A 26832-nucleotide genomic window follows, 5' to 3' on the forward strand; every position below is an offset into this window, starting at 1 on the left:
GTGTATATTTAGATGGTGTTTAAAGCACGAGACTAGATAAAACCACCGAGGATGTGGGTGCAGGCAGAAAAGAGAAGGGGTCGGAGGATGGTGCCCTTGGTCACGCCAAAGTTAAGAGGTCGAGCTGCTGGGGAGGAACCTGCAAAGAACACGACAAGGGACATGGCCAGGGAGACGAGGGGAAACCAGATCGGCTGTGCAGAAAGCAAGCCAGGAGTGTGTTTCTAGGAGTGTTCCTCCCGCTAAAACAAGACGAGGTCATGGCTGACCTGGGCGAGAAGAGTTTTGGCAAAGTGGACAGCAGATGTCTGGTTTGCGTGGGTTCAGAAGAGCGGGGGAAGAGAGAAGCTAGAGGAAGCGAGGACAGCCTTCTTCAGGAAGTTTCCGTGTGAAAGGAGAAACGGGATGTAGAGTGAAGTCGGCTCAAAGGAAGATTTTTATTTTTTTAAAGACGAGAGCAGGTTTGAGTACCTCTGGGAATAACTTCGTGGGGAGGGAAAAACTGACAATGGAGGCAGACAGTGGGATTGAACCAGGTTTCATGTAGACTGATGAGTAAGGCAGAGGGAGAGGGGCATTAGTTGAGGGTGCCCGCAAAGGACGCCGTCACATCGCTTGACTCTGGAATGCAAGCAGGGTCGGGACACAGGACATTAGAGTCCCAAGGGAAAGGGGGACGGAAGGGCTGGAAGAGACAGTGTTTCCCAGCTGCTTTCCTCCAAGAAGAGGCAACCCCTTTGTGGATTGGAATAACTGGATTTCTTCTCCGTCCTGCTCCCCAGGGTCTACGGTAGAAGGAGCTACTTACAACGGATCTACAAAATAGCGAATGTTCCTGTTTAGACTGTCTAGACTTTCCATGTCCTCTGGTGTCGACTGGAAATCCAAAACCTGTCAGAAAGGTGAGAAGACCGACTCAGTTTCCCTGCAGCAATTACTGTCCGCTTCTCCTCCCTCCCCCAACCCAGACACACATTTACGTAGGAATGTATGTAGGTTTTACGAGACGGTTGTCATGAACCTGGGGGTTCGTTCCAAACGAGAGTCAGGAGTGTGTCCCCTTGGCTGTTTGAACTCAGATCGCCCTCGGGGGCTCTGGGTGGGTGACTGTGGCCGCAGCAAAGGAATCCTGCACCCTTTCGAGCCTAAATCCCATCTCATCTAGCTCCTTCATTCTGCAGCTGAAGAAATCAAGGCCATACTGTTGGGCGAAAAAACAGGACTGAGACCCAAAGCTGACCTTCTGGGTTTCTTTCCCACTTCCTCGTTCCCTCCCTGCAGCAGATGGAGGGGGGGGGATAGTTAAACACCGCACTCGCGTGCATAGCGTATGCAAGGAGGTGAGCTTGGCCCAAATATACCTTGGGTGCCTCGCCGATGACCCAGACCAGAGGGAGACGAGGTGCCTCCATCAGTCCCCTGCCGCCCACAGCCCTCCCGTGTACCTGGAAGTTCTCCCGAATTCTCTCCTCATTGAAGCTCTTGGCCAGGGCCCCCACCCCCCGCTGCAGCTGGTAGCGCAGGGCCACCTGGGCTGGGTTCGCCTGTGCCTTGCAGCAATGGCACTGAGTACTGGATCCTCCAGGAGAACTGGGTTGTTCTTGCTCAACCTGGAAGGGAGGCAGAGGTGCAATGTGTCCGAGGCTGTATATCCATCTTTCATGGGACGGCTGGGTGGGTTCCATCCTCTGAAAATCCGTCCGATTACCCTCTGGCTGTCTCAACATCTGTTTTTGCTTCTTTTGGCCAATCCAAAGAAGAAGGACCAGAGAGAGGCAGGCAGAAAGGGACTCTCAGGTATTTGCTCATTTTTTACACGTTTCTGAGAAATTCGGTAAAAGACTGGATAAGCCAAGAGGACAAAATTTTTGTCCCAGCTAAGACCCGATAATCTCCATTATAATAAATAAACCAACTGTTTTCTAAGAAGTGGCTATTTCAATCATGCTTTCAAGTAATTATCTGCTTCGTCAAGTGCTAAGAGGAGCATTTTTATACTCCTCTTCAAGAGATAAAGAAACCCAAACTCACAGAAGCTCTTACTTGTCTCACGTCCCTCAACTATCAAGTGTTCGCATCGTGGCCCGGGCTCCCTTTGCCACTCTCTAAACCCAAAGCTTTTGAACTGGGTGAACGTTCTAATCAGTGATTTTATTATTTAACACTGTCTTATCGAGTCCCTACAAAGTAGGCTCGTTAAAGGGTTTGCAAAGACGGACTATTCCTGCCGTCTACCGCTCATCTGCCCCAGAAGGTTGAGCGATGACTCCAGAAGGGACAGTATCCGTGATTAGAATGAGTGCAGAGAGGTCATTACCATTCCTTCCCTGAGTTGGACCCCAAGGCCGCGTACGCAGTCAAGACGATGTCCTGGGACTTGCAGAACTCCAGCAGTTTGCTCTGGTTGAGGTAAGGGTGACACTCCACCTGCAGAAAGCAAGCAGAAGGGTTGGATTCCAGGAACATAAAGTGCTGTATTGCATGACAGCAAACATATCCGGGCGGTCCAGCAACACGGGGAACACACGACCGTCACCCACAGCTGGGCCAGGGGAACTGACAGAGACTTGCCCTCCAATTACCGCCCACGGACAGCAGAGCAGTACTGAGAAACGGGCTTGGTGCTCATGACAGACGAGTCAGATCAGGAGGTCAACAGACACGCTCAGTCTCTCGGACGGGAGACCACGGGGCTGGCCTTGGCTCCCCCTCGCGTGTCGCTCTGTCCAACGAGAAGCAGCCCCTGCCTGTCTTCGTTCTTCGTTCTCAGTCCCTTACCCTGACCTCTTCCCTTCACAGCTGCCACGCCTGGAAAGCAGCCACTCATCCTTCACGGGTGACTGACTTTCGTGAGGTCAGTCTTCAGCTTCAGAAACCAGAGCGCTTTCGTCTTTCCCACCACAGTGTGTTGTGATGTCTCTGCTTGACCCTTGGAGCCTTCAAACACCGGCCCTGCTCTATGTCACTGCACCTGTTCCCTTCCCCAAGCCCGGTCTTGTGCCATGTGTACAGGGCTCGGAGGCTTCTGGCCCTTTGATCATCGAGCGGAAATACGTTGCTCGTTGTGACTAGTCAGAAGCTGTTACTGGCGTTGTGACCCGCACACGCTACCGGTGAGAGGGGCTTCTGTGCCGTAAAAGGTAATCAGGGGTACAGTCATCGTCCTTTCTGTGTAGGGGACCTGGACACCCAGACGTATGCGGGTCAAGACGGTCACCCCGGCCACGGGATGGGTGGGCTAGGGGCCAGTCAGCTCAATTTGTTGATTCTCGGGCTGGCCTTGGCTATTTCCCCTTCCATGACACGGGTTAGGCTCACGTAAAACCCTGGGCGGGCGGGCTCTAGCGTAATGGTGTCCGTTGCAGGGGGGGCCTGAAGAAAACGGAATGTCTTGACTATTTTTCAAGATGGCTACTGGATTTTTCTCCAGTGTTCAGTGCGAAAACCTGGTAGGGCTTCTGGAGGTAAAACTCAGGAGAGCCTGGGGACAGGCCCATAGAGGAGCCCCCTGGCGATGTTAGCTCTCAGACTTGACGCTGAGGCTCCAGCAACTCCGGAGCTGCCGTTCCACATCTTCCTGCCCCATAGTGACCCTGGCGGCCTTTCCGTTCCTGGCAAACCGCGATTCTCTGTATCAGCCTGTCTCTCCAGTTTTCTGGCCGGCAGCTGGCTCTGTGACCTCAACCCTCTGATGGACCTAAAAAGAGTTGCTCGTTCTTGGTTTATTCAGCTCTTCCTATTATAAGGACACAAGCAACAACTCCCGAGCTCCTCTCGGGCCAGACCCCAAACTGCGAGTGTGCACACGCATTTTTTGCCACATGCCTTTCTCACTGCCTCTGCTCTGACTCTGGTGACTCAATAAGAATGAGCAGGGATTGGGGCGCCTGGGTGGCTCAGTCGGTTGAGCGTCCGACTTCGGCTCAGGTCATGATCTCGCAGTCCGTGAGTTCGAGCCCCGCGTCGGGCTCTGTGCTGACAGCTCAGAGCCTGGAGCCTGTTTTGGATTCTGTGTCTCCCTCTCTCTCTGCCCCTCCCCCGTTCATGCTCTGCCTCTCCCTGTCTCAAAAATAAATAAACATTAAAAAAATTAAAAAAAAAAAAAAAAAGAATGAGCAGGGATTGAAGAGAAGCAAGCAGCCCGACTTCGGCCCCACTTGAACTGTATTCCCCAGCACCGTGTGCAGGAAGGGCCCGGTGCTGGCTTCCTGGGGCTGGTTCAGCCATCACGTGCAAATGACCTGTCTGCGTCACGGTTGTCTCGGGCATGAACACGGAAGGGGAGGAAGGGTGATTTATTGTATTCGGGGAACAAGACCAAGCCACCTGACCTGAACTGCCATCCACTCAGATCACCCCTCGGATCACGATGAACCGTCCTCTGTTCAAGCTTCTCAGGCCCACGTAAACTTCCCACCAGCCAATCAGTCTAAGCTTGGCCGTGGTCCGTTCGCTCTGTAGAACCCAGGGCGACGTACGGCTTCTTCCTCAATTCTTCACCATGACCCCAGGCAAAACCAGTTTCTTTACTTTCTCTAGACTGACGATCCCCAAGGTGGAGGTAAACCTCCCAAGGGACACAAAATACAACTTTTCAGAATTCTTATTTGTATTCTTCATCTACAAATAAGAGAAAAAAACAAGCCTCACTAATATTTAATACATGGATTGGCTGTCACTCTCTGTCAGCCTTTATGTAAGAAGTTTAGAAGGAGATAAGATAAAGCCAGGGTGAATGTGGACCCTCCCGAGGACAGAAGTGTGGCCACTCACTTCTGTGCTCACAATTTCTTCCATAATTCTCCAAGATCAGGAAGTTTATGCGTGGCTTTTTTTTTTTTATTTTATTTTTTTTAACGTTTATTTACTTTTGAGACAGAGAGAGACAGAGCATGAACGGGGGAGGGTCAGAGAGAGGGAGGGAGACACAGAATCGGAAACAGGCTCCAGGCTCTGAGCTGTCAGCACAGAGCCTGACGTGGGGCTCGAACGCACGAACCGTGAGATCGTGACCTGAGCCGAAGTCGGACGCTTAGCCGACTGAGCCACCCAGGCGCCCCAATGCGTGGCTTATTAAAGTGGGTTTATCTTTTTTTTTTTTTTTTTTTAAGTTTATTTATGTATTTCGAGAGAGAGAGAAAAAGAGAAAGAAAATCCCAAGCAGGCTCCACACTGTCAGCGCAGAGCCCGATGCGGGGCTCGAACTCACGAACCATGAGATCATGACCTGAGCCAAAATCAAGAGCCAGATGATTTAACTGAGCTACCCAGGCACCCCTAAATTTATCATTTTTTAAATAAATTTACTATTTTGAGCATTTCTAAGTTCAATGTTGTGAATGTATTCACATTGTCGGGGGCTGACTTTGTACCGTCAGGGCTCAGCGGTTATCTCATGACACAGAACTCAAAAGAATTACCTGTTTTCTTTTCCACAGGAGGGCTCCAACTTTACTGACCAGAGATGAGAAAGATCCAGACTTTGTTAGCTGCACTTTTCTAGGACCCACCCCCATTACACACCTAGGAGATTATACTCCAACCTGAGCCTCGGGTGTTTTTTTACAAAGCGACTTGGCCTTGGGGACTGTCTTCGACAACTTGCAGTGCAACTCTGTTCTCTTCAGGAGAGGGCGGTGCCGCTGGTGACCTCGTTGAAATGACACAAGAGGAGGGGGTAGAGTTGGGGGGAGGGGCGGGTCCACGGGGCTCACCTGGTTGCACACGGGCTTGCCCTTGAGGCCGGGCTTGTCCGGGATCCTCTCCCGCTGCTCGCGGTTGAAGTTGGACACCCCGACGGACTTGGCCAGCCCTGAGTCCTTACACTCGTCCATGGCCTGTGGAGGAAGGGGCCGTGAGGAGTGATCCCCGCAGCTGGCTGGGGAAGCACGGTGCCCGGTGCCGAGAGAGGGGGCTCGGGATGGGAGAGAACATGACACGGGACAGAGGAAGCCTTGAAAGCTGCGGATGTCAACAAACGAGACAGGGATTAACCGGGTAGGAGGAGAATGAAAAATAAAATAATAGGAGAAAAAGGGCAAGAAGACGGAGCGAGATAAGAAGGCAAGGGGTGCAGGACCCAGCTCAAGGAGCCGGTGCGGTTTTTGGCCGGACACCTAGAAAAACTCGAGCAAAGTCACAGCGAGGGCCAGGCGCACAGGAAGTGGAGCCTGTGCAGCATGGGAGGCAGGAAGGGGCCAGACTGTCCCCCCGACTGTGGCTCCCTGTTTTCTCGTCGACCCCCTTCCCCGTGAGGGTCACCAAGTTCCCTCTGTTCCCGTCACACGTGCCTGGTCCTCCCCCGCCTTAAAAACTTGGCCTCGGCCTTCTTTACGCCCGTATCGCTCTTCCTCCGGACATAACACAGTCGGTTCCCTCGCTTCTTGCAAAGCTTTGCCCAGGGCTACCTTGTCAGCGAGGCCTGCCCTGCCCACTCTGCTTTTGTTGTCCCTCTGTGTCCCAGGCCTGCCCCGGCGTTCTCAGCTCCCTCATCAGTTTTGTTTTCTCATACATCCCCCCACGCTGCCGTAGCACCTGCCAGTCCGTGGGGCTGGAAACCTCGGCTTGTTCACCAGTGCGGCCCGAGCACTTAAACACACTCGGTACTGAGTACACCGCAGGCACTCGGTACGCACTTGCTGAACTATCAAATGCGGGAGATGTGAAACGGAGGCAGAGGGACATCCGGGGACTCACCCGAGTCTACCTGGGGGCGGAGTTGGACGAGGTCCACGTTTCCTGAATCCCCTGTCCGGCCTCTCTCCCCCAAGTCAGAGACGTAGCTATTCGGAGCCCTACTCACCTCCCACGTGGCACAGAGATCCACTGTGTCGAAAATGAGTTCTCCGTGTTCGTCCTTTGGGAAGAGCTCTTCCCCAGGCTGGGGCACAGGGAAGAAAGAGAGGTTGTACAAAGCTGTGTTTGGCCTCAGCCAAGCCGTCGGGAGCCTACAGGCCTTGAGGCTAATGCAACAACCTATTCTCATTCTTGAAGGGAATTGTAAGGTTAGGCTGAAGACAGAGAAAGTACATTGAGGGAGTATACCTCCTAGAAAGGTTTTAGCTGCTAAACATCGCGTCACAGACAACTTGGGACACCCAAGACCCCATCCTAGAGAGAGGCTACAGCGATGCCACGGCTCAACAGGCACCTTGGCCTTGGATTCTCGTGAGATAAGCTGCTCTTACCCCTGCTTTACACCTGGAGGTGGTCACACAGTAGAGCGACTCGTGAGCATCTGGAGGGTTGAGTTTCATCATTAAATTTCCTATACCTCAGCTGGTCTCCATATCAGGACACTCCCCAGACACGAGTGGGTATGAGGTGGATATTCAGGACCATGGGGTCTTTTTTTTTACTAAAAAAAAAATTTTTTTAATGTTTATTTTTGAGACAGAGGGAAACAGCGTGAGTGGGGGAGGGGCAGAGAGAGAGAGAGACACAGAATCTGAAACAGGCTCCAGGCACTGAGCTGTCAGCACAGAGTCAGATGCAGGCTCGAACCCCGAACCGTGAGATCATGACCTGAGCCGAACTCGGACGCTTAACCGACTGAGCCACCCAGGTGCCCCCAGGACTGTGGGGTCTTGAAAATACAGACAATGCATTTGCAAGATCGAAGCAAAGATATTGAAAGCCAGTGAACTCTTACACTCTGGGGCTGAGATGGGACTTTTGTGGCAGAAAAAAAGGGGGGGGGGGAAGCTTAAAGTATTATGTATGTTTTTTCCTCATTTTTACAAACTATATCCTCTCTTGTATTCAGCTATTAATTTTTACGTTGATGATTAAAGTAAAAGAACTTTCGCTGACCTTCAAAGGTACTGGGATATGTATAAGATAAAGATCCACATAGCTCAACTGAAGTTTCCTCAGCAATATTTCCAAGCTGGTTCGAACCAATTCTGGACATAAAAAGGTTCCCCGCACCTGCAATGGTTGAAAGGGAAGGTATGAGATTCTTTCTTTCAGAATCTTTAGGAGAAATTAATAAAGTGCACAACTGTCACTATTTACAGATGACAGACAGTATATAAAGACTCCACCAAAAAACTATCAGAACTAATAAATTCAGAATTCTGTATGGTGGCAGGATACAAAATTAATATACAGAAATCTGTTGCATTTCTATACACTAATAAGGAAGTAGTAGGAAAAGAAATGAAGAAAACAATCCCATTTACGATTGCACCAAAAACAATAAAATCCCTAGGAATAAATGTAACCATGGAGGTAAAAGACTTGTGTTCTGAACATTGGAAGACATTGATGAAAGAAATTAGAGATGGCACAAACAAATGGAAAGCTACCCCATGCTCGTGGACTGGAAGAACAAATATTGTTAAAATGTCCCTACTACTCAAAGCAGTCTGCAGATTGAACGCGGCCCTTATCAAAATACAAATAGCATATATTTTTGCATACCTAGAACAAACAATCCTAAAATGTGTATGGAACCAGAGAAGACCCTGAATAGCCAAAGCGACCTTGAGAAAGAAAAACAAAACTGGAGGTATCATAATCCCAGACTTCAAGGTATACTACAAAGCTGTGGTAATCAAAGCGATCAGCACCGGCACAAAAACAGATCCACAGGTCAACAGAACAGAATAGAGAGCTCAGAAACAAACCCATGCGTATATGGTCAATTAATCTATAACAAAGGAGGCAAGAATATGCAATGGGAAAAAGACGAATGATGTTGGGAAAACTGGACAGCAACATTAGAAGAATGAAACTGGACCACTGTCTTTCATCATACACACAGAAAAATAAACTCACAATGGTTAAAGACCTAAATGTGAGACCTGCAACCATAAAACTCCTAAAAGAAGACACAGGCAGTGACCTCTTGGACATTGGCCTTCACAATATATTTGTGGATAGGTCTCCTGAGGCAAGAGAAACAAAAGCAAAGATAAACTATTGGGGATGCATCAAAACAAAAAGCTTTTTCACAGCAAAGAAAACCATCAACAAAACAAAAAAGCAACCTACACAAAGGGGAGAAGGTATTTGCAAGTGATAAATCTGACAAGGAGTTTCTATCAAAAACTACATGAAGAACTTATTCAACTCAACACCGAAAACACAAATAATCTGATTAAAAATGGCAGAGAACCTGAATGGACATTTTACCAAATAAGATGTACAGATGGCTAACAGACACATGAAAAGATGCTCAGCATCACTCATCATCAGGAAAATGCAAATCAAAACCACAATGAGGTATCACCTCACACCTGTCAGAATGGCTAGTATCAGAAAGACTAGAATGACAAGTGTTCACAAGGATATGGAGGAAAGGGAACCCTGGGGCATTGTTGATGGGAATGTAAACTGGTGCAGCCACTGTGGAAACCAGTACGGAGGTAGGTTCCTCAAAAAATTAAAAGCAGAAATACCATATGATCCACAACTGTAATTTCACTTTTGGGAATTTACTCAAAGAAAATGAAAACACTAATTCAAAAAGACATATGCATCCCTATATTTATTGTGGCATTATTTATAATAACCATGATACAGAAATAATACAAATATCTACGGGTAGATGAATGGATAAAAAAGGTGTGATATATACGTTTGTACATATAAAGAGTGGAATATTACTCAGCCATAAAAAAGAATGGAATCTTGCCATTTGTGACTAGAGTGTATTATGCTAAGTGAAATGAATCAGACAGAGAAAGAAAAATGCCAGACGACTTCATTTATATGTGAAATCTGAAAAACCAAGCAAACGAAAGAACAAACAAACAAAAAACAGAAACAGACTCATAAATATGGAGGAGAAACTCGTTGTTCCCAGAAGGGAGGAGCGTAAGGGGAGGGGTGAACTAAGTGAAGGGGATCAAGAAGTACAAATTTCTAGTCATAAAATAAGGAAGTCATGACAAATGAGGGATGTTGTCAATGACGCTATATGGTGACCACACTTATCATGGCGAGCGCTGTGTAATGTACAGACTCGTCACACCACCATGTTGTGCGTCTGGAACTAACAGAACCTTGTATGTCAACTACGCTTCAATAACAAAAATGCTCGATTTTAACTCCTCTTCAATAAAATATAATTGTTTCATTTTAATATGGTCTATGTAACCAGGGGCTTGCTGCCTGGTTTTAGCCTAAGGGGGAACCATATAAAAACTATTTTATACAGCTTGAAAAAAAAAAGAATCTCTAGAAGAAATTAATGAAAGGGAAAATGAGCAACAACTACAAACCCACTTGCAGTCGTTGGGAAGTGACACTTGTGGTCATTGGGAAGTGACGAACCATCCTGCTTAGCTCCTAAATTCTTTTTCCTCATAGCTTCTGTTTCATACTGAATTAAGACAACGATGTAGGAAAGGAAAAATATGGCCCAACACAGGGGGTCTCAAACTTTAGAATGTAAAGGAATTATGAAACACATTCCTGGGTTCTACCTCCAACATATTACATCACAATATCTGGAGATTTTGGCTGGGAAATTGCATTTTTTTTCCCCGAGTTTATTTGTTTTGAGAGAGAGAGAGTGCACACAAGCAGGGGAGGGGTAGAGAGAGGGGGAGAGACAGAATCTCAAGCAGGCTCCACACTGTCAGTGCAGAGCCCGACATGGGACTCGAACTCATGAACCATGAGCTCATGACCTGAGCCGAAACCAAGAGCTGGATGCTCAACTGACTGAGCCACCCAGGCGCCCCTGGGAAATTCCATTTTTAACAAGAACCTCAAGCAGTTGTGATTCAGGAAATTGCATTTTGAATGTATTAAGTGTTCCAAAGAAAAGTAGGACCTATAGGAATTTTGGGGGGAGGGTACTTTAGTCAGCTTATTTTAGGAAGTAAAAATCTAAGGAAAATCCATCAAAATTGCTAAGGCTCCCTCCCTACGGAAGGGACATAAACAGACAAGAGAGCAATAGTGATACCACATCTAACACAGTCATTCAGAGAGCTTCATACCGTGGAGCAAGAAGGAAGAAATTCCCTTCCTGCCTAGAATTCACTTGTATGGACCTCAACTCTCTCTTCATGGGTCACTTTGCCTCATATTTAAATATCTGGTTCTAGTTAGTCGTAGTCAGCTCCATGAATACTATTGGAGAAAATTCTTCTTGGATTCCTTTCCAGTCTGACTTAAATCTGTAAGTTCTTTTATTTGTTTCAGCTATACTATCAGTAGAAATGAAAAATAGTAGGAGAAAATGGCTCCAAAGTCAAAAAAAAAAAAATCTAAGTACTTTTACAAACATTAATTTCATCCTCATAGCAGTTCTGTAGTATTATCTTCCCACTTCATAGGAAAGAGACATGGGATGTCTATTGACCATGCCATAGGTTGAGATATGAGGCCTAGGGCTCGAAGAAGTTGGAACCCACATCCCTTGCCAGCATGTACCCCACCTTCAGCATATACCTTCTTACAGTGCAAGGTCTGTGGGAATGAAAATTTAACCAATAAGAGGAGAACTTCACTGAGAAACTCTTCAGCTAAGAGTGAGCTTTTCACAGATACATAGGGAACTATACACAGAACCTTTGAAGTGTAGAATATGTCCTCTCTCTTCACAGAGCCATCAGCGATCTTCTTCCGGATGGCCCTCCCAATCTCTTCTTCATTTAGATACAAGTAAGCGGAGTCAAGATGGCGGTAGCCTACATCGATTGCTCTCATGACAGCCTCTTGCACCTCACTCTTAGCAACCTAGAAGACGACAGAAAGACAAAGACCTACTTGATTCAGGAACAGATGGCCAATCCCACCAGCGGAGCTATTTAGCAGAACCTATTGTTTTTCTAAGGGCTAAGAGCTAGAGGTGACAGAGCTGAATGTTGACTTATACCCAGTGGTAGATGTTTAACGATCTATGGTGTAAATACTCCCACCATGGCTGACTTCAAGCCATGAATATTAGGAAAAGGTGCTCACCATCAGATCTTGTGAGTTCACGAGCTGGCCTAGCTCGTCACTGGGTTTAACCCTCCTGCCCCTGGATTTACATCATGTGTGGATTAAACAATCTATCGGTTGACAGTCCCAAGTTAATTCACTCTGTGAGAGATCGTTAAACCGGTTGCAACCCAGAAGTCTAATGCTCAGGGCTAGCTGTCAATGCAGTGAAGGTGTGACTTTACACAGCATAAATTAATGATTTACTGATGTAAACTTGGAGAAACGCGTCAAGCAATATTTGAGGAGGAGCAGAAATGTAAAAGAAAATCAACTATTTTTTTTATGCAAAATGTCTCATAATTGGTTTGGCTGTGGTGGTTGCTAAGTTGGTCCCCACGTGACTGTTGCCCTTTCACAACTTGGTTATTTTATTTTTAGCTGCCTACTGTTCTGCTGGCCCACCAGGCTGGACTTTAGACCTTCTCCATAATTTCCCCTCACCATCACCCTCTTCTACCTCACTTAAAATGTCTCCTGGGTATATTTTTTAGTCTGTAATTCCCGACGAGTTAACTAGTACCCTGGATTTAAGAGCCGAGTCCAAGTAAAAGCAACCCTTGGTGACAGTGCCCTTGCTGAAGTCCTCAGGATTACCCACCATGTGGCTCTCGTGTTGGGGAGAGAGTTTCCTTAAACTCTTTAAGGAACTTTCCTACAACTTTCCTTAAACAATTATAAGCTCCTCCACTAGGAACCACCGAAGATGTGCTCTTGTAAGTTGGAAATGTTCAAATGAGAAACACACATGGAGTTCAGGGTTCCAAACAGAGAATTTCCAAGTGCCCCCAGGGAATAGTATTAACAACTTGGCCTCTACCAGACTATTTCCCCTCCAGACCACCAGCACTCTCCCTAACTTTAATTTTGACTCTCTCCAGAACATCCAGCGGCCGAGATTTCTCTGGATAGTCTACGCGTGTTGGTGGACAGGGACCGCTTGGACACCAGACGTTACAGAGAAACTTCATCACAAGCAAGCTTGCCATCAAGTCTCCGACATGTGGTGATCATGACACCTGGGTTTCATTTATTGCAACAGATGGTGAATGGCTACAGCTGGACAGCCGGTGAGAGTACCAGAAACGGCCTCACCCACCCCTGCGTGGCTGACAGATGGCACGCTCCCCTGCCCCTTGATAGAGCAGTATGCCAAGTGTGACTGTCGAACAAGCAGCGTCAGAGTCACTCGGTAGCTCATTAGAAATGTGGCTTTTTGAGCCCTATCCCAGATCTACTCATTCGGAGCCTTTGTAGGTACGGCCTCCAAATCTGCATTTTTAACAAGAACCTCAGTGTTTTCATGCTGATGAAAATTTGAAAATCACTGACTTCATGCACTAAATAACCTAACCTGGAGAGAAGCATCTTACAAACAAATAAAATGAGGCCCGCCTGCATTTCCCCAATTCTGGTTCTGATAAGGACCCACGTCCGCCGCTTCTCTGTCTCCGAGGCCACAGTGACTACCTTATTAGGAGCAGAGGTGCCAAATCCCAGCATGGGCATGAAGAACCCATCGTTCAGCTTTACAGAGCAGAGTTTCACTGAGCTCATCTCTTTCCACTCTTCTGGCTTTTTATTAAAAGAAATCTGCAGAGGGAAGAAAATAGCATAATTGTTATTTTTTTTAACAGCTTTAATGAGATAGAAGTCACATACCATAAAATCACCCCCTCGAATTCATCCGCTTCAGCAGGTTTTAGTCTACTCATGGAGTTGTTACCAGTACACAATTTCAGAGCATTTTCATCGTCCTCCACTAAACACCATCCTCCTAAAAACAACACCCCATTCCTCGCTCCTTTCAACTGCCGGCAAACACTTTCTGCCTCGACAGATTTGCCTATCCTGGAAATCTTATGTACGTACACCACGTGGCCTTTCGTGACTGCTTTCTTTCACTTAGCCCATTGTTTTCGATGCCAATCCACGTTGTATCGTGTTTTGGTGTTTCCTTCCTTGTTGTGGCTAAATAACATCCCTTTGTATGGGTGTACCACGTGTGGGTTATCCCTTCTTCAGTTGACAAACATTTGGCTTTTCCCACTTTTCGCCTACCATGAATAATGCTTCTGTAAACATTCCTGCACAAGTTTTTGTGTGGACATACGTTTACAATTCTCTTGGGTATGTACGTAGGCGTGGAATTACTGAGTCATAGAACAAACCTGTGTTTAATGTTCTGAGAAACCACCAAGCGTTTTCCAAAATGGCTGTACTATTTACACTCTAATTCGTGACAACTCCAGTTTCTCAGCATCTTCTCCAGCACTTGTCACGCATTATTTTTTGTCAATAGCCATCCTGACAGGTATGAGGTGATAGTGTGGTTTTGGTCTGCATTTCCCTGAGTGATGAGTGATGTTCATAAACATCTGTTCATAAACCTCTTGGTCATTTGTAGATCTTCTCTGGAGGAATGTCTACTCGAGTCCTTGCCCACTTTTGAACTGGTCATTAGTTTTCCTTGCTAACGAGTTGTAGGAATTCCTTATATATCTTGGAGATGAACTTCTTATCAAATACAGGGTTTGCAAATATTTTCTTCCAATCCAAAGAATCCTTTTCACTCTGTGGATGGTCTCCTTTGCTGTGCACAAGCTTTTTGGTTTGATGTGGCCCCACTTGTTTATTTTTGGTCTTATTGCCTGTACTTTTGGTGTCTTATTCAAGATATCATGGTCAATGTCATTAAGATTTTCTCCTATGTTTTACCCCAGAGTTTTAAAGTTACGGTCTTACATTTAAGTCTTTAATCCATTTTGAGTTGAATTTGACAACCCCAATGCATTTGTATTATTCTATCACGGTCTCAGAATGATTAATCTTTGGTTAATTTTGTTCTTTTTAAAATGTTTATTTACTTATTTGAGAGAGAGCAAGAGAGAGAGAGAGCACACACACGCATGAGCAGGGGAGGGGCAGAGAGAGGGAAACAGAGGATATGAGGCGGCCTCTGCTCTGACAGCAGAGAGCCCGGTGCGGGGCTCGAACTCACATACCATGAGATCATGACCTGAGCTGAAGTCAGACACTTAACCGACTGAGCCGTACAGCCTCCTGTGATTAATTTTGTTCTTAAACTATTTAATGAAACTTTAACCCTGTGCCTACCTTTGTTTCTAAGTTTGAATTGATAAACTAAAAGAACAATTGAAATCTAGGCATTATCTGCCTTGTATGTGTAGCAATAGAAAGCACCCAGACCACCTAAATAGTAGTTTTACAAATATGTGTATAATGATTTTTATTCATGTTTTATAATGATATGGAAAATAGGCTCTGCTCTGACATTTCCAAGTCACTTTCTCAAAAGGCTTTGCCCCATCAATGTTTACCCTCTGATCACCAGAGCATGAAAATTCCTAGCTCACTCATCAGTGACAGTATTGTGATACCTCACTGAAAACTTCCTAAACAAATGATCAGGCTGTCAATAGTCTATCATGTCTTATCCATAATAATTAGAGTAGATTTCATTAAAAGATGCTGACTAAGGCTGTGAGATTAATTTCTGGATTCTGCCTCATTTTAATCTTTCCCTTTCCTCTCACGCCTAATTCGGGCACATTAAAACATCTCCTTCCCCTCCCGTCTCAAAAAAGGCACTAAATTACCCGTAAGTATATTCAGCCTCAGTTAATACAGGGAAGATATGCATGAAATGTCTGCTAACTAGACGTAACCGTGTCACCATTTCACAGTCTATACGAATACCAAATCACCAAGCTGCATGTTGGAAACACATTACATCATATGTCAATTATACCTCCACAAAAATTATGCTTCTGCGACAAAAAAAAAAAACAACACAAAAATGAAATGCCATTTTCACCACTCTGATTAAACTGTTATATTACGCAAACATATCAAGCGCAAAGATGGTGAATAAAGTTTTAATTCCATAAACAATGAGTAAGTGCCGTATGAAGCTCCAAAATGATGACTGTTGCTGTGATCTTTGTGATTTTTACTGTGATTTTTGTGGTCTATTCTGTAGTAGGCAATTTTTAAGATTCCTAAATGAAAACGTATTCTCTCTGAAGAAACAGATTAAAATTTATTTTAAAATTCCCTGGATTCAGGTGCCTTGGGGGCTCGATCGGTTAAGCATCTGACTGCGGCTCAGGTCATGGTCTCGTGGTCTGTGAGTTCGAGCCCCGCGTCGGGCTCTGTGCTCACAGCTTGGAGCCTGGAGCCTGCTTCGGATTCTGGGTCTCCCTGTCTCTCTGCCCCTCCCCTACTCATGCTCTGTCTCTCAAAAATAAATGAACATTAAAAACACTTTTTAATAAAACAAATTCCCTAGATTTGTAGATTTTATTGCATAATTGTGATCACAGTGAAATTCCTCACTGGTGCCCAGCCTGCACAGATTTAGAGCCCTGACGTGCCTTTTGACCCTGCCCCGTCCTGTCCTCCTCTATTCAGACTTCTCTTGACCTTTCGCTTCGACTTCTCATCTTGCTTGGCCCCCTGTCTAGAACTGCTCCATCCCTGCCTTGCTGGGTATAGAAATTCTTCCAAGACCTTTGAACTTGCACACAGCCAGCTCAGCTACTGGCATACTCCCCTTTGCTGCATAGGCCGTGTCAGGCATTGTTTAACTGTGAAACATCTGTTGGTATTTTCTGGACTTCAGCACTGACTACAGCCTTGACTTGGTGCCTGTGATTCCCCTTGGCGCTGAGTCTCAAGTCTTCAAACGCAAGTTTCGATTTGCCTGCTGATTTTTCCATTTTGTGTTCATTTCCTTTAACCATGCTTTAAAAAAAAATTAATTTGTTTTTTTAAAGTAATCTCTGCAGCCAACACTGGGGCTCGAACTCACAGCCCCAAGATCAAGAGTCACACGCTCCCTCTACTGAGCCAGCCGGGGCGCCCCTAACCAGCTTCTTTAATAAAGTAACTGTCGACATAGTAGAAGATATTAGTGGCTGACGATACCTCACACTCTAAGAAACAAACATATTGAGTTGGAAAAGTAAGGTGAGCTCGTACGTTTAAACTCCTGTTTCCGGTTCTGTCTCTCCTAAGCGAGGCAAATAGGATTCAGTAACACCTCCTTCTACCACCAATTTTCATGGGCAATACCAATGACCAGAGTTGACTCCCTGACTCTGATTCCTCCTGGAAGAAATCTGCCTTCTTGGAAAATGGCTATTTGTGTCTTGGATCAGGAAAATTCAGGACAGAACTGAATACAGTGTTGTTGTCAAAGATCAAGGTTTACCATGGCTGGCAGCAACAATGCTGGAAAGACAAAGGCGTCCACTGAGGGAATCCTGCCAGACCGCTCCCGACAGTTGGAAGGTGAAAAAATATTGACATTGTTATTTGGAAGAAGTTGATTCTACGAAAGAGCCGTGAGTTCATAATAGTGAAATAGGATGAAGAGAAATAAAATACGTATAGTTCGTCATTGATTTTAATAAGTGAGGGGCGGTGAATGTATATGACTATTTCATCTTTTATATCCATGGCAGGTTATACAGTGACCTGAACTGTTACTTCTCTGTTTTTGCAAGCAGGAAAGAGAGCCCAGAAGTTCTGAAAGCGCACCAGGAGGAAGGAGAGCGGAGGTATATTGGCAGGCAGTGTGCCAAGCACGGGAACAAGGGATCCACCAGTGGCCACGCAGGTGAAGGGTCAGTGCTCCAGTGCTCGGTCAAATTCCTCAAGTACAAGAAGAGCTTAATAGCATTAGGAGAGGCAATTAAATACTGTGGATCCCACAACACCGATAAATGGAACCTCAAAAGGGCATGTCAATTCATGCAAAAATACTAAAACCTATGAAGAAGGCAAAGGCATGGGTGTTTTTTAAAGTGTGTAGAAAGTTAAGTTTTATCATAAAAAGAGAGGTCAATTTGGTGATCCGTGGCTTGGACTTGAATCCTTCTTGGAGAAGTAACCACATCAGGGCCCCGACTAGGAATAAATCAGTCATCCAAATCCAGCAATTTGGGCTAATTTTTGGTTCCAGAACATTTGACTTGTGAATACTGAAAGTTGGAATTCGCATAAATTTCAAGGGTCCTGCACTTGGAATTATTATTTGTCTTTTGGATTTTTCAGCCACTAAAAAATGGCTAAGCCATTTTTAGCTTGTGGGCCGTACATACACAGGCAGTGAGCTGTGCCCGCCAGCCACAGTTCGTGGACCTCTGCTCCATAAAATCAGTAGACATGATCATAATATCTCCAGCTATCTCCCTGTAGATTAATATTTTTTAGTTGTGGTGAAATCTGCATAACGTAATGTTTACCTTTTCGACCACGGATAAGTGTACAATCCAGTGGCATTAAATCGATTCACGGTGTTGTTCAACCTCCACCGCTCACTACATGCGAAACATTTTTGTCACCACCAACAAAGACTCTGTACCTGTCAAAAATTAGCTTTTGGATTGTTCGCTAGTGACGTGTAGAAACACAACTGATCGTTTGTGTTGGTCTTGTGCTTTGCAACATTGCTGAATTCGGTTATTAGCTTTACGAGTTTCCTTAAGAACTCTTCGGGATTTGCTGTATGTGGGGTCACGTCCTCTGTGACTGGGAATGGTTTTACCCCAGCCTTTCCAATTTGGATGCCCTTTGTTTCTGTTTCTTGCCTCATGGCTCTGGCTAGAACGTCCGGTACAACGTTGACTAGCGTGGTGGGAAGGGGCATCCTGTCTTGCTCCCCATCTCAGCAGGAAAGTTTTCAGTCTTCCCGCATCGAGTGTGAAGTCAGGTGTGTTTTTTTTTTTACTCAAGTTTTTTTTTTTTTTTTAATGTTTATTTATTTTTGAGAGAGAGAGACAGAGCACGAGAGGGGATGGGAAGAGATGGCAGAGAGAGAGGGAGTGTGACACAGAATCCGAAGCAGGCTCCAGGCTCTGAGCTGTCAGCACAGAGCGAACCCACGAACCGCAAGATCATGACCTGAGCTGAAGTCAGACACTTAACCGACTGAGCCACCAGGCACCCCAACACTATCATTATCTCACATGTATCCAGTGGAGCTTCCAGAGGTCTATATGGTGTGGCGTATTGCACCATACTGAAGGCAGAAGCAGATTTGATACTCTAGCTGGCTTCTGTTAGGCTACTCATTCGTTTTTCAAAAATATCAAACAATATCACTCTTCTCCCTAGTTGATTTTTGTTTTGCAAGATACTTTTATTCTTCATAAAATGTATTTTTCATGTGAATACGCAGTAGGGTTATTATTTCTTCATGACAGGATACATAAATATTTGAAATGCTCCCCATTTAACTTTCTGATATAGTCTACAGAATCTTAAAAACGCCGAATGTATAGAAACAGAGTAGGATGGTGATTGCCAGGCCACAGCTACGTGGAGGAGAAAACGGGTGAAGGTGACCAAGGGCACAAACTTACCATTGTAGAATGAGTAACTTCTGGGGATCTAAGCAGCATGCTGACTCTAGTTAATTGCACTGTCTTGCACGCTTGCAAACTGCTAAGCCAGTAAATTTTAAAAGTTCTCACCCCTTCCCCCAAAGTAACTGTGCGAAGTGGCACAGGTATTAAGTAACCTCACGGTCGCAATCACTTTGCAACATACATGTGCGTCAAATGATCACACTCTTTGCCCTAAACTTACACAAGGTTACATATCATTTCTATCAACAAACAAGAAACGTATATATAAATCAAATTATTTTAAAAGAAGAAGTGTGAATTTACCAAAACACAGGAGCGATTTTCTGTATTGCAAAATACTAAAACCATCTAACTAAAATCTGATAATAAAAAAAAGGTGTTATACCGGGGCACCTGGGTGGCTCAGTCAGTTAAGTGTCTGACTTCGGCTCAGGTCATGATCTCACAGTTCATGAGTTCGAGCCCCGTGTCGGGCTCTGCACTGACAGCTCAGAGCCTGGAGCCTGCTTCGGATTCTGTGTCTCCCTCTCTCTCTCTCTGCCCTTCTCGCGCTCGTGCTCTGTCTCTGTCTCTATCTTAAAAATAAATAAACATTAAAAAAAATTTTTTTTAATTTAAAAAAAGGTGTTATACTGTGAAAAAAGGCATGCTTTTGAATTGATGAACTGTCATAAGGGATGCAGTTATAACACAAAAGGAAAGATCTGGTGACACACTGGATACGTTCACACGACTAGAAAACACCAGAGATTCTAGGGGAGAAACGTTACTAGAATATACTGAAGACTTCTGTCATTGGGTACAAGACAAATATATAACATTTGCATCAAAGTACCACAAAATGGAAATGAGTAAACTATTGCCTGTGTTTCCAATCATTACAACTTTAAAATACTTAGGAACAAATTTAACAGGAGTGATGGCACTTCTACAGGGGAAAACACTATCAAACATCACTGAAGGCCTACAATAATATCTGTGCAAGTGAAAATGTATGCAAAATTTTTGGACAGTTTATTAAAATGTAAATTCTCATAAAATCATATATATACGCCCAAACAATTAAAATTCAAATTCCCCTAAAAGTCCAATTTTTAAAAATTAGATACAAATTTTTCAAGTATAGATTAAAAACTTAATGCCAGAGAGAAAATTCTTGGAAAGTATCAGTGATGGACACTTTTTTGACTGGACTTCAGAACTTATTATAAAGCCAGGATTATCTTTAAAAATTGTATCGGTATAAGGTTACACAAAAATCCTTCTGGAACAGAATAGAAAATCCAGAATTAGTTTTTATTTAAGAGATGATTTAAGAGAATTTAAGATATGATTAATTGAGTCATATAATTCAGAGGAGAATAATGAATTATTTAATGCTAAATTATTTAAATTATTTAATGATGCTAAAAGAAATGCCCATCGAACTCAAAGAAAATAGGATTGGATTTCCCCTCTCACGCCATGTATAAAAATAAATTCTAGGCACATAAATGATATACAGAATAAAAAAGGAGAGGAAAAATACTTACAAGAAACTCCAAGTCACAATCTTGCACAAGAGAAGACCTTGTTAAATAGACCAGAGAATCAAACGCTATGAAAGAAAAAATAGATGTATTTGAAAATACAAACATTAAAACTGTGCATGGCGAAATTCCCTATCATCAGAGTTTAATAGGTAAATGATAAATTCGGAAAATATTCATCAACTGGATGGAAGGGAGCTGATATTTATAACCTAAGGGAGCTCTTAGAAGTTGACCAGAGAAAGACAAATAAAAAATTTGAGTGAGGCGACAAGGAGGCCGTGCACAGGACACTAAGCCAAATGTGCACACAGAGAAATGATGTTCTCTGGCAGTCAGGGCACAGCTAATCAGAGTAGGAGAGATCTCAGCTCACAGCCACCTGACGGGCAAAAACGTACATGTGTCCTACTATCTATCACGGGTGGGAGCGTGGAGAAGAAAGGGATCTCATCCGTTGAGTTCAGGTCTGTGAAGCTGAACTTGAAAGCAGTCCGGCAGCAATCACTGAACCTAGTTTCATAATACCCCTTAACTCGTAAATCCTGATTCCACAGAAATCAAAGACCCAGACCGAGACCCAGAGAGAGTTTGAAAATCATTTCTTACCCACGGTTCCGGAGGAGAACAATGTGCCACTCGGGACACCCAGGAGAGGCTTTGCGGCTGGTCGAGAGGAAGCCGGAACTCCCTGGGAGCGGAGACGTGGACGGACTTTGTTGTGGCTTCTGGGAAGGAACGGGCAAACCTGGGTGAGCAGGCTTGGGATTGGCTGGTTCTGTTGACAGTGGTCCCGTGTTCACTGTGACTATCGGATCATATGGCCTGGAGCTATTTAAAGTCTCGAGATATTCTTGGGGTGGGGGTGAAGGGCAAGGTTTACCTAGGAGCACCTAGTTCCCATTTTGTGGGTGTTAATGCGTCAGTTTATAGAAATGTAAAGTATGTTTGGGGCACCTGGCTGGCTCAGTCGGTGGAGCAGACAGCTCTTGATCTTGGGGTTGTGAGTTCGAGCTCCACGTTGGATATAGAGATTACTTTAAAAGAATAATAAAGTATGTTTAATGCAGTTGGCCCCATCATGCTTTAACATCACTGTTGGCACTAGGTAGACTTGGGGAACGGGTAGAGATGACCAGGGAGATTTAGGTAGGTGAGATCTATGGAATGGAAGACACCCTTAAGGCATAGGGCAACATCTTATCACCACACATTGTCGACAGTGTGTGTCACCACAGTGTTTCTTAGCATTTAAGAAAACCACAGCAGGGGCACCCGGGTGGCTCAGTTGGTTAAGCATCTGAATCTCGATTTCAGCTCAGGTCATGATCTCAGGGTTTGTGGGTTCGAGCCCCGCATCAGGCTCTGTGCTGACAGTGTGGAGCCTTCTTGGGATTCTCTCTCTCCCTCTCTCTCTCTGCCCCTCCTCTGCTCACACTCTCTCTCAAAATAAATAAACCAACTTAAAAAAAGAAAAAAAAAGAGCGCCTGGGTGACTCAGTCAGTTGAGCGTCTGACTTCAGCTCAGGTCATGATCTCGCAGTTCGTGGGTTCGAGCCTCGCGTCGTGCTCTGTGCTGACAGCTGGGAGTCTGGAGCCTGCTTTGGATTCTGTGTCTCCCTCTCTCTGCCCCTCCCCCGCTCATGCTCTGTCTCTCTCTTGTCTCTCTCTCTCTCTCTCTCTCAAAAATAAATAAACATTAAAAAAAATTAAAAAAAGAAAAAAAGAAAACCACAGCATGGGCATATTCCTAGGATAGTAATTACGACCCTTTGATGCACAGAGCATAGCCAGGTGGCTCATTCGGTGAAAAGGAAAATAAATCCACGCCATGCTGGGAAATGTTTGGAACCTGGAGTAATATGGGGTGAGGGAAATTATGTGACACTCGCCTTAGTAATAGCCACAGGAGAGTGCATGCAGCCCTGACTCGCTGGGTGAGTTGGCCCACGTTACTAACGTACGTGGAATGGGAGGTTCGCGCCATTTTGCCAACACGTCCGTGGTCAGCCGGTGTGAGGTCAAGAGCTAAGCAGTGGCCCTACACCACTTAGCTAGGGGATCTTACCGGTGATTTAAGAGGCCAAGGGTTTGTTGTGTCTGCGTCGTTTGAGAGGTTAAAGCCTGAGACATTTGCCATTTGGTCTCTGTCGCCATTTTGCCAGCTGTTGTCCGTCCTTTCTGGAACAGGCAATGCCCCTTCCCAAGGCATGTACCTGGGCTGGATGAGGCTTGCAAGGGGAGCCGGCAGAAGGATGCAGGTGTGGGGTGGGGTGGGGCGGGTGTCCCTAATGAAAACAGGAAATCCTAGAGTAATGAGGAAGCCAGTGAATGACAGCTGCTCTGTGAGAGGGGGGGTCACGGGAGCACCTGGGTGGCTCAGTTAAGCTCATCCTCGGGGGTAACGTCACCCTCTCCTACCGATCAGTCAGGAGACAGGGCTATCAGGTTGTACCGTAGAATCGATGACTCCACCTCACCCCTCCACACTCCCCCACCCCCCATTCTGTTATCCGCTCCCCCCTTTTTAAGTTTATTTAGTTTGAGAGAGAGAGAACATGAGCAGGGGAGGGGCAGAGAGAGGGAGAGAGAGAGAGAATCCCAAGCAGGCTCCATGCTGTCAGCGCAGAGCCCCGCACGGGGCTTGAACTCACCAGCCGTGAGATCATGACCTGAGCCGAGATCAAGAGTCCGACGGTTAACGGGCTGAACCACCCAGGCGCCCCGGGCTCCTTGATTTTAAGAGTTTTGTAATCACTGCACTTGAACAAGGTTGACATGAGTTATGTCAGAGTCACAGCGGGAGAGGCGGGACTCATGGCGGTGCTGACGTCCCCGAGCGAGCGGCCCCAGCGGGCCACCAAACAGCCGCGTCAGCAGTTCAGTCTTGGCGGCAGGGTCTGGGGAGGTGTGGGTGTCGGGGCGGGGAGACAGCGCTCTGTGTGAAGCCAGAGGTCAGAGGCACGTGGCGTCCCAGGGGAACGGAAGAGCGCGAGACGCTGTATCTCCGTGGTGAGTCTGGGCCGGGCCACACGGTCTCCTGGGTTAGCTTTCCCAAACGGCTCTTCGCGCGGGTCAGCTTCCAGAAGAGTAAAGTCTGCCTGGGCAATCGAGGGGACCCGCCAGCACCGTTGGCTCAAGATCTGGACTTGCAAATACCGGTGAGGTTTCGGGGTTGGCAAACATCTGACCCATTTGTGCAACCGTTTCTGAGTCTGGCCACACAGCTTGTTTACTGGACGCACGAGGGAGGCCAGCGTAACTGAAGCGATAGACGGTTGTTAAACGATCCACGGTTTACCCAGGTGGTCGCGACAGGTGCCTTGGGCGAGCTGGGCCCCTGTCTCTAAGAGTGCAGGGGGTTCCGCCTCAGGTCAAAAGTGTCCCTCTGCAGTACCCACCTGCCGAGGGATCCTGAGCTATCTGAGCCAACCACCTGGTGGCTTGTGTCCTGTGTTTTAGGAGACAGTCCCTCTGCGCTCGCCTAGGCTCTGGATTAGCCATACACTTGTAACAATCCTCCGGTCAGAGGATTTGAGCCTGAGTGTCACAGACCAACCAGCCCGTGTGTCCAGACCAAATACAGACACAACCGGTCAGCTAACAGGTGCACCTGATCAACTTGTTACTTGCTGACTTTGTGGCCACTCTCCCAGGGAGCTGGGTCATTCCCAAGGAAGAATGGCGGAGCGGCTGTCTATCTCTATACCCGCGGGAGTGAAGCTCCGTGATGATCCGTGTGTGGTTTGGGAGCTCCACAGAAAGCACGGGAATTTCTCCCTCGTCATTGTCAGATATGGCCAGCATTCACTGGGTGACTGGTCATCTCCTCTCTTAGTGGCCGCACTGGTCCTGGGGACGGCGCTGGGCCAAGAATTTCTCTTTCCTGCAAGGGCTCAGAGGAGGCGTTAGGGTTTAGGAAGCGGCCTTTACATCCCGCAAGCTCTGGCAAAGTTTTGGAGCAGGGAAAGCAGGTGGGCTTGTCCTGAGGGTCCCATCACAGGGCCATCAGGGGTCCATCGGGGCATTCTATCGTCATGGGTCACAGGGTGTGACTACCTTCAGTGGTGTCAGCCATCCTGTAGGAGGATGGCTGATCGAGAAAGGGAGGCAGAAGGGAGCAGTGGGTAAAGAGGTAAATATAAAAATAGAGTCTCAGTGAAGGGGCCGCCTGGGTGGCTCAGTAGGTTGAACATCCAACTCTTGATTTCAGCTCAGGTCATGATCCCAGGGTCGTGAGATGGAGCCCCTCGTCGGGCTCTGCACTGAGTGTGGAGCCTGCTTGAGATTCTCTCTCTCTCTCTCTCTCTCTCTCTCTCTGCCCCTCTATCCCACTCGCTCTCTCTCTAAATTAAAAAAAAATTTAAAAAGAGAGAGAGAGGGGCGCCTGGGTGGCTCAGTCGGTTGAGCGTCCGACTTCGGCTCAGGTCATGATCTCACGGTTTGTGAGTTCAAGCCCCGCCTCGGGCTCTGTGTTGACAGCTCGGAGCCTGGAGCCTGCTTCGGATTCTGCGTCTCCCTCTCTCTCTGCCCCTCCCCTGCGTGCATTCTGTCTCTGTCTCTCTCAAAAATAAATAGACATTAATTTCTTTTTTAAAGGTGTTTTCATTATAGCACGGGGACAGGACCCATGGGCAGGAGTTGCAGCATGGTGATGGTGAGGAGTGACTGATTATCGAGGGTTTTCTACCCTTTGGAGGAGAAGGTGATGTTAGGGCTCCAGGAAATTTGAGTCTATAGGTTCTTGGAGGTCTATTACTGTGTTTTTCTTGTAAATCATTAAGAGAGTTACAAACTACAGTGAAGTTTTTGTTCTACTTGTTTTCACTTGTTTTTCCCCTGCTTTCATTCTCAGGCAGTTACTAGTGCCTGAGGAATGTTAATATATATATCCCACCTTAAGGGGGTGAGGGGTGGGTGCAGGCTGTGGGCTGGCGTTTGGCCTTCAGCTTGCCTTTTGCTCTCTTGTCATTACACACAACTCTATCCATCTGGGCGAGTCCCCAGCTGTCCAAAGCAGAGCTCTGATAAAGACTAAATATGAGAAGACGTTTATTCCAAGGAATCTGAGCTGGGAGGTCTCGCTCCTGGCCTTAAATTCCACTCTGTTCTACTCCCATACTTGCATGTGAAGGAAAAGACCAATCTGAAGCACGACTACCAGCACCAAAGACAAGAAAGCACAAGGCCCACAGCATGAAAAATCCCATTCACCCCCGATGCCCAGACCCTACTGGCTTTGGAGACTCAGCGCTTTGCCAGACTCAGGCTTTCCTCGTGAGGCTGGGGGGAGTCCCCGAGGCGCTGGCCACTCTGTAGCGAGGCATCCTGGAGAGAGGTGGCCGGGCTGGAGAAGTCTGGGGCCTGTCCACACACATGAAATTGGGTACCCTGGCACTGCCTGATCGGATCAGCCATGCGTGAGGGTAAAAGGAGACACTTTGTAAAACAGAACTCATGCGGGCCAAATTCCTTAACGAAACAAAACCAAAGGCAAAAATCCTAAGTCCCAGACAATCAAACACAAGAAGAAAACTAACAGTAAAAGGAGGGACCAAAAAGACAACAATACAAACTTAGAGCCAGGACAACAAAGAAGAATGAACAGGGATTAAAGCACAGTAATGAAACGGGAGACAAAAATAACGCAGACTTGCCCGGGTAACTTAGAGCTAAAGTTTTTGAAAGACAGAATACTTAGTTAGGAAATGTGATTAAGGAAAACAGAAGGTATATATAAATAAACTACATTTAGGATAAAAAGTGGAGGCTGAGTACATTACGAAGATCTCTCCGACCTTTGTTGGGAGGGCTAAGTTGTCACCGATGCTTCCAAGGGCAATTTGACATCAGTTGAAGTTTAAAACGCTCTTTTCCTCGGATCGAGCAATTCCACCTCTAAAAACATATCTCACAGAAATATCTACATGTGTCCAAAGATAGGCAAAGATATTCTTTGCTGC

General features: G+C 46.1%; 1 protein-coding gene across 1 annotated transcript in view; it reads right to left on the bottom strand.

The window, feature by feature from the left end:
* Window positions 1-269: 269 nt before the first annotated feature.
* Window positions 270-26832, bottom strand: part of LOC102963188 (prostaglandin F synthase 1-like) — an 84507-nt gene continuing 57944 nt past the window's right edge. The window contains 10 exon segments of the mRNA XM_042990944.1: window positions 270-621; window positions 809-891; window positions 1446-1540; window positions 1543-1610; window positions 2318-2427; window positions 5715-5837; window positions 6803-6880; window positions 7813-7929; window positions 11530-11697; window positions 13414-13536. Of these exon segments, the coding sequence (XP_042846878.1) occupies window positions 540-621; window positions 809-891; window positions 1446-1540; window positions 1543-1610; window positions 2318-2427; window positions 5715-5837; window positions 6803-6880; window positions 7813-7929; window positions 11530-11697; window positions 13414-13500 (1011 nt within the window). The 5' untranslated portion in view covers window positions 13501-13536 and the 3' untranslated portion in view covers window positions 270-539.

This window comes from Panthera tigris, chromosome B4 (genome assembly GCF_018350195.1).
Source record: "Panthera tigris isolate Pti1 chromosome B4, P.tigris_Pti1_mat1.1, whole genome shotgun sequence".
In the NCBI taxonomy this organism is placed as follows: Eukaryota; Metazoa; Chordata; class Mammalia; order Carnivora; family Felidae; genus Panthera; species Panthera tigris.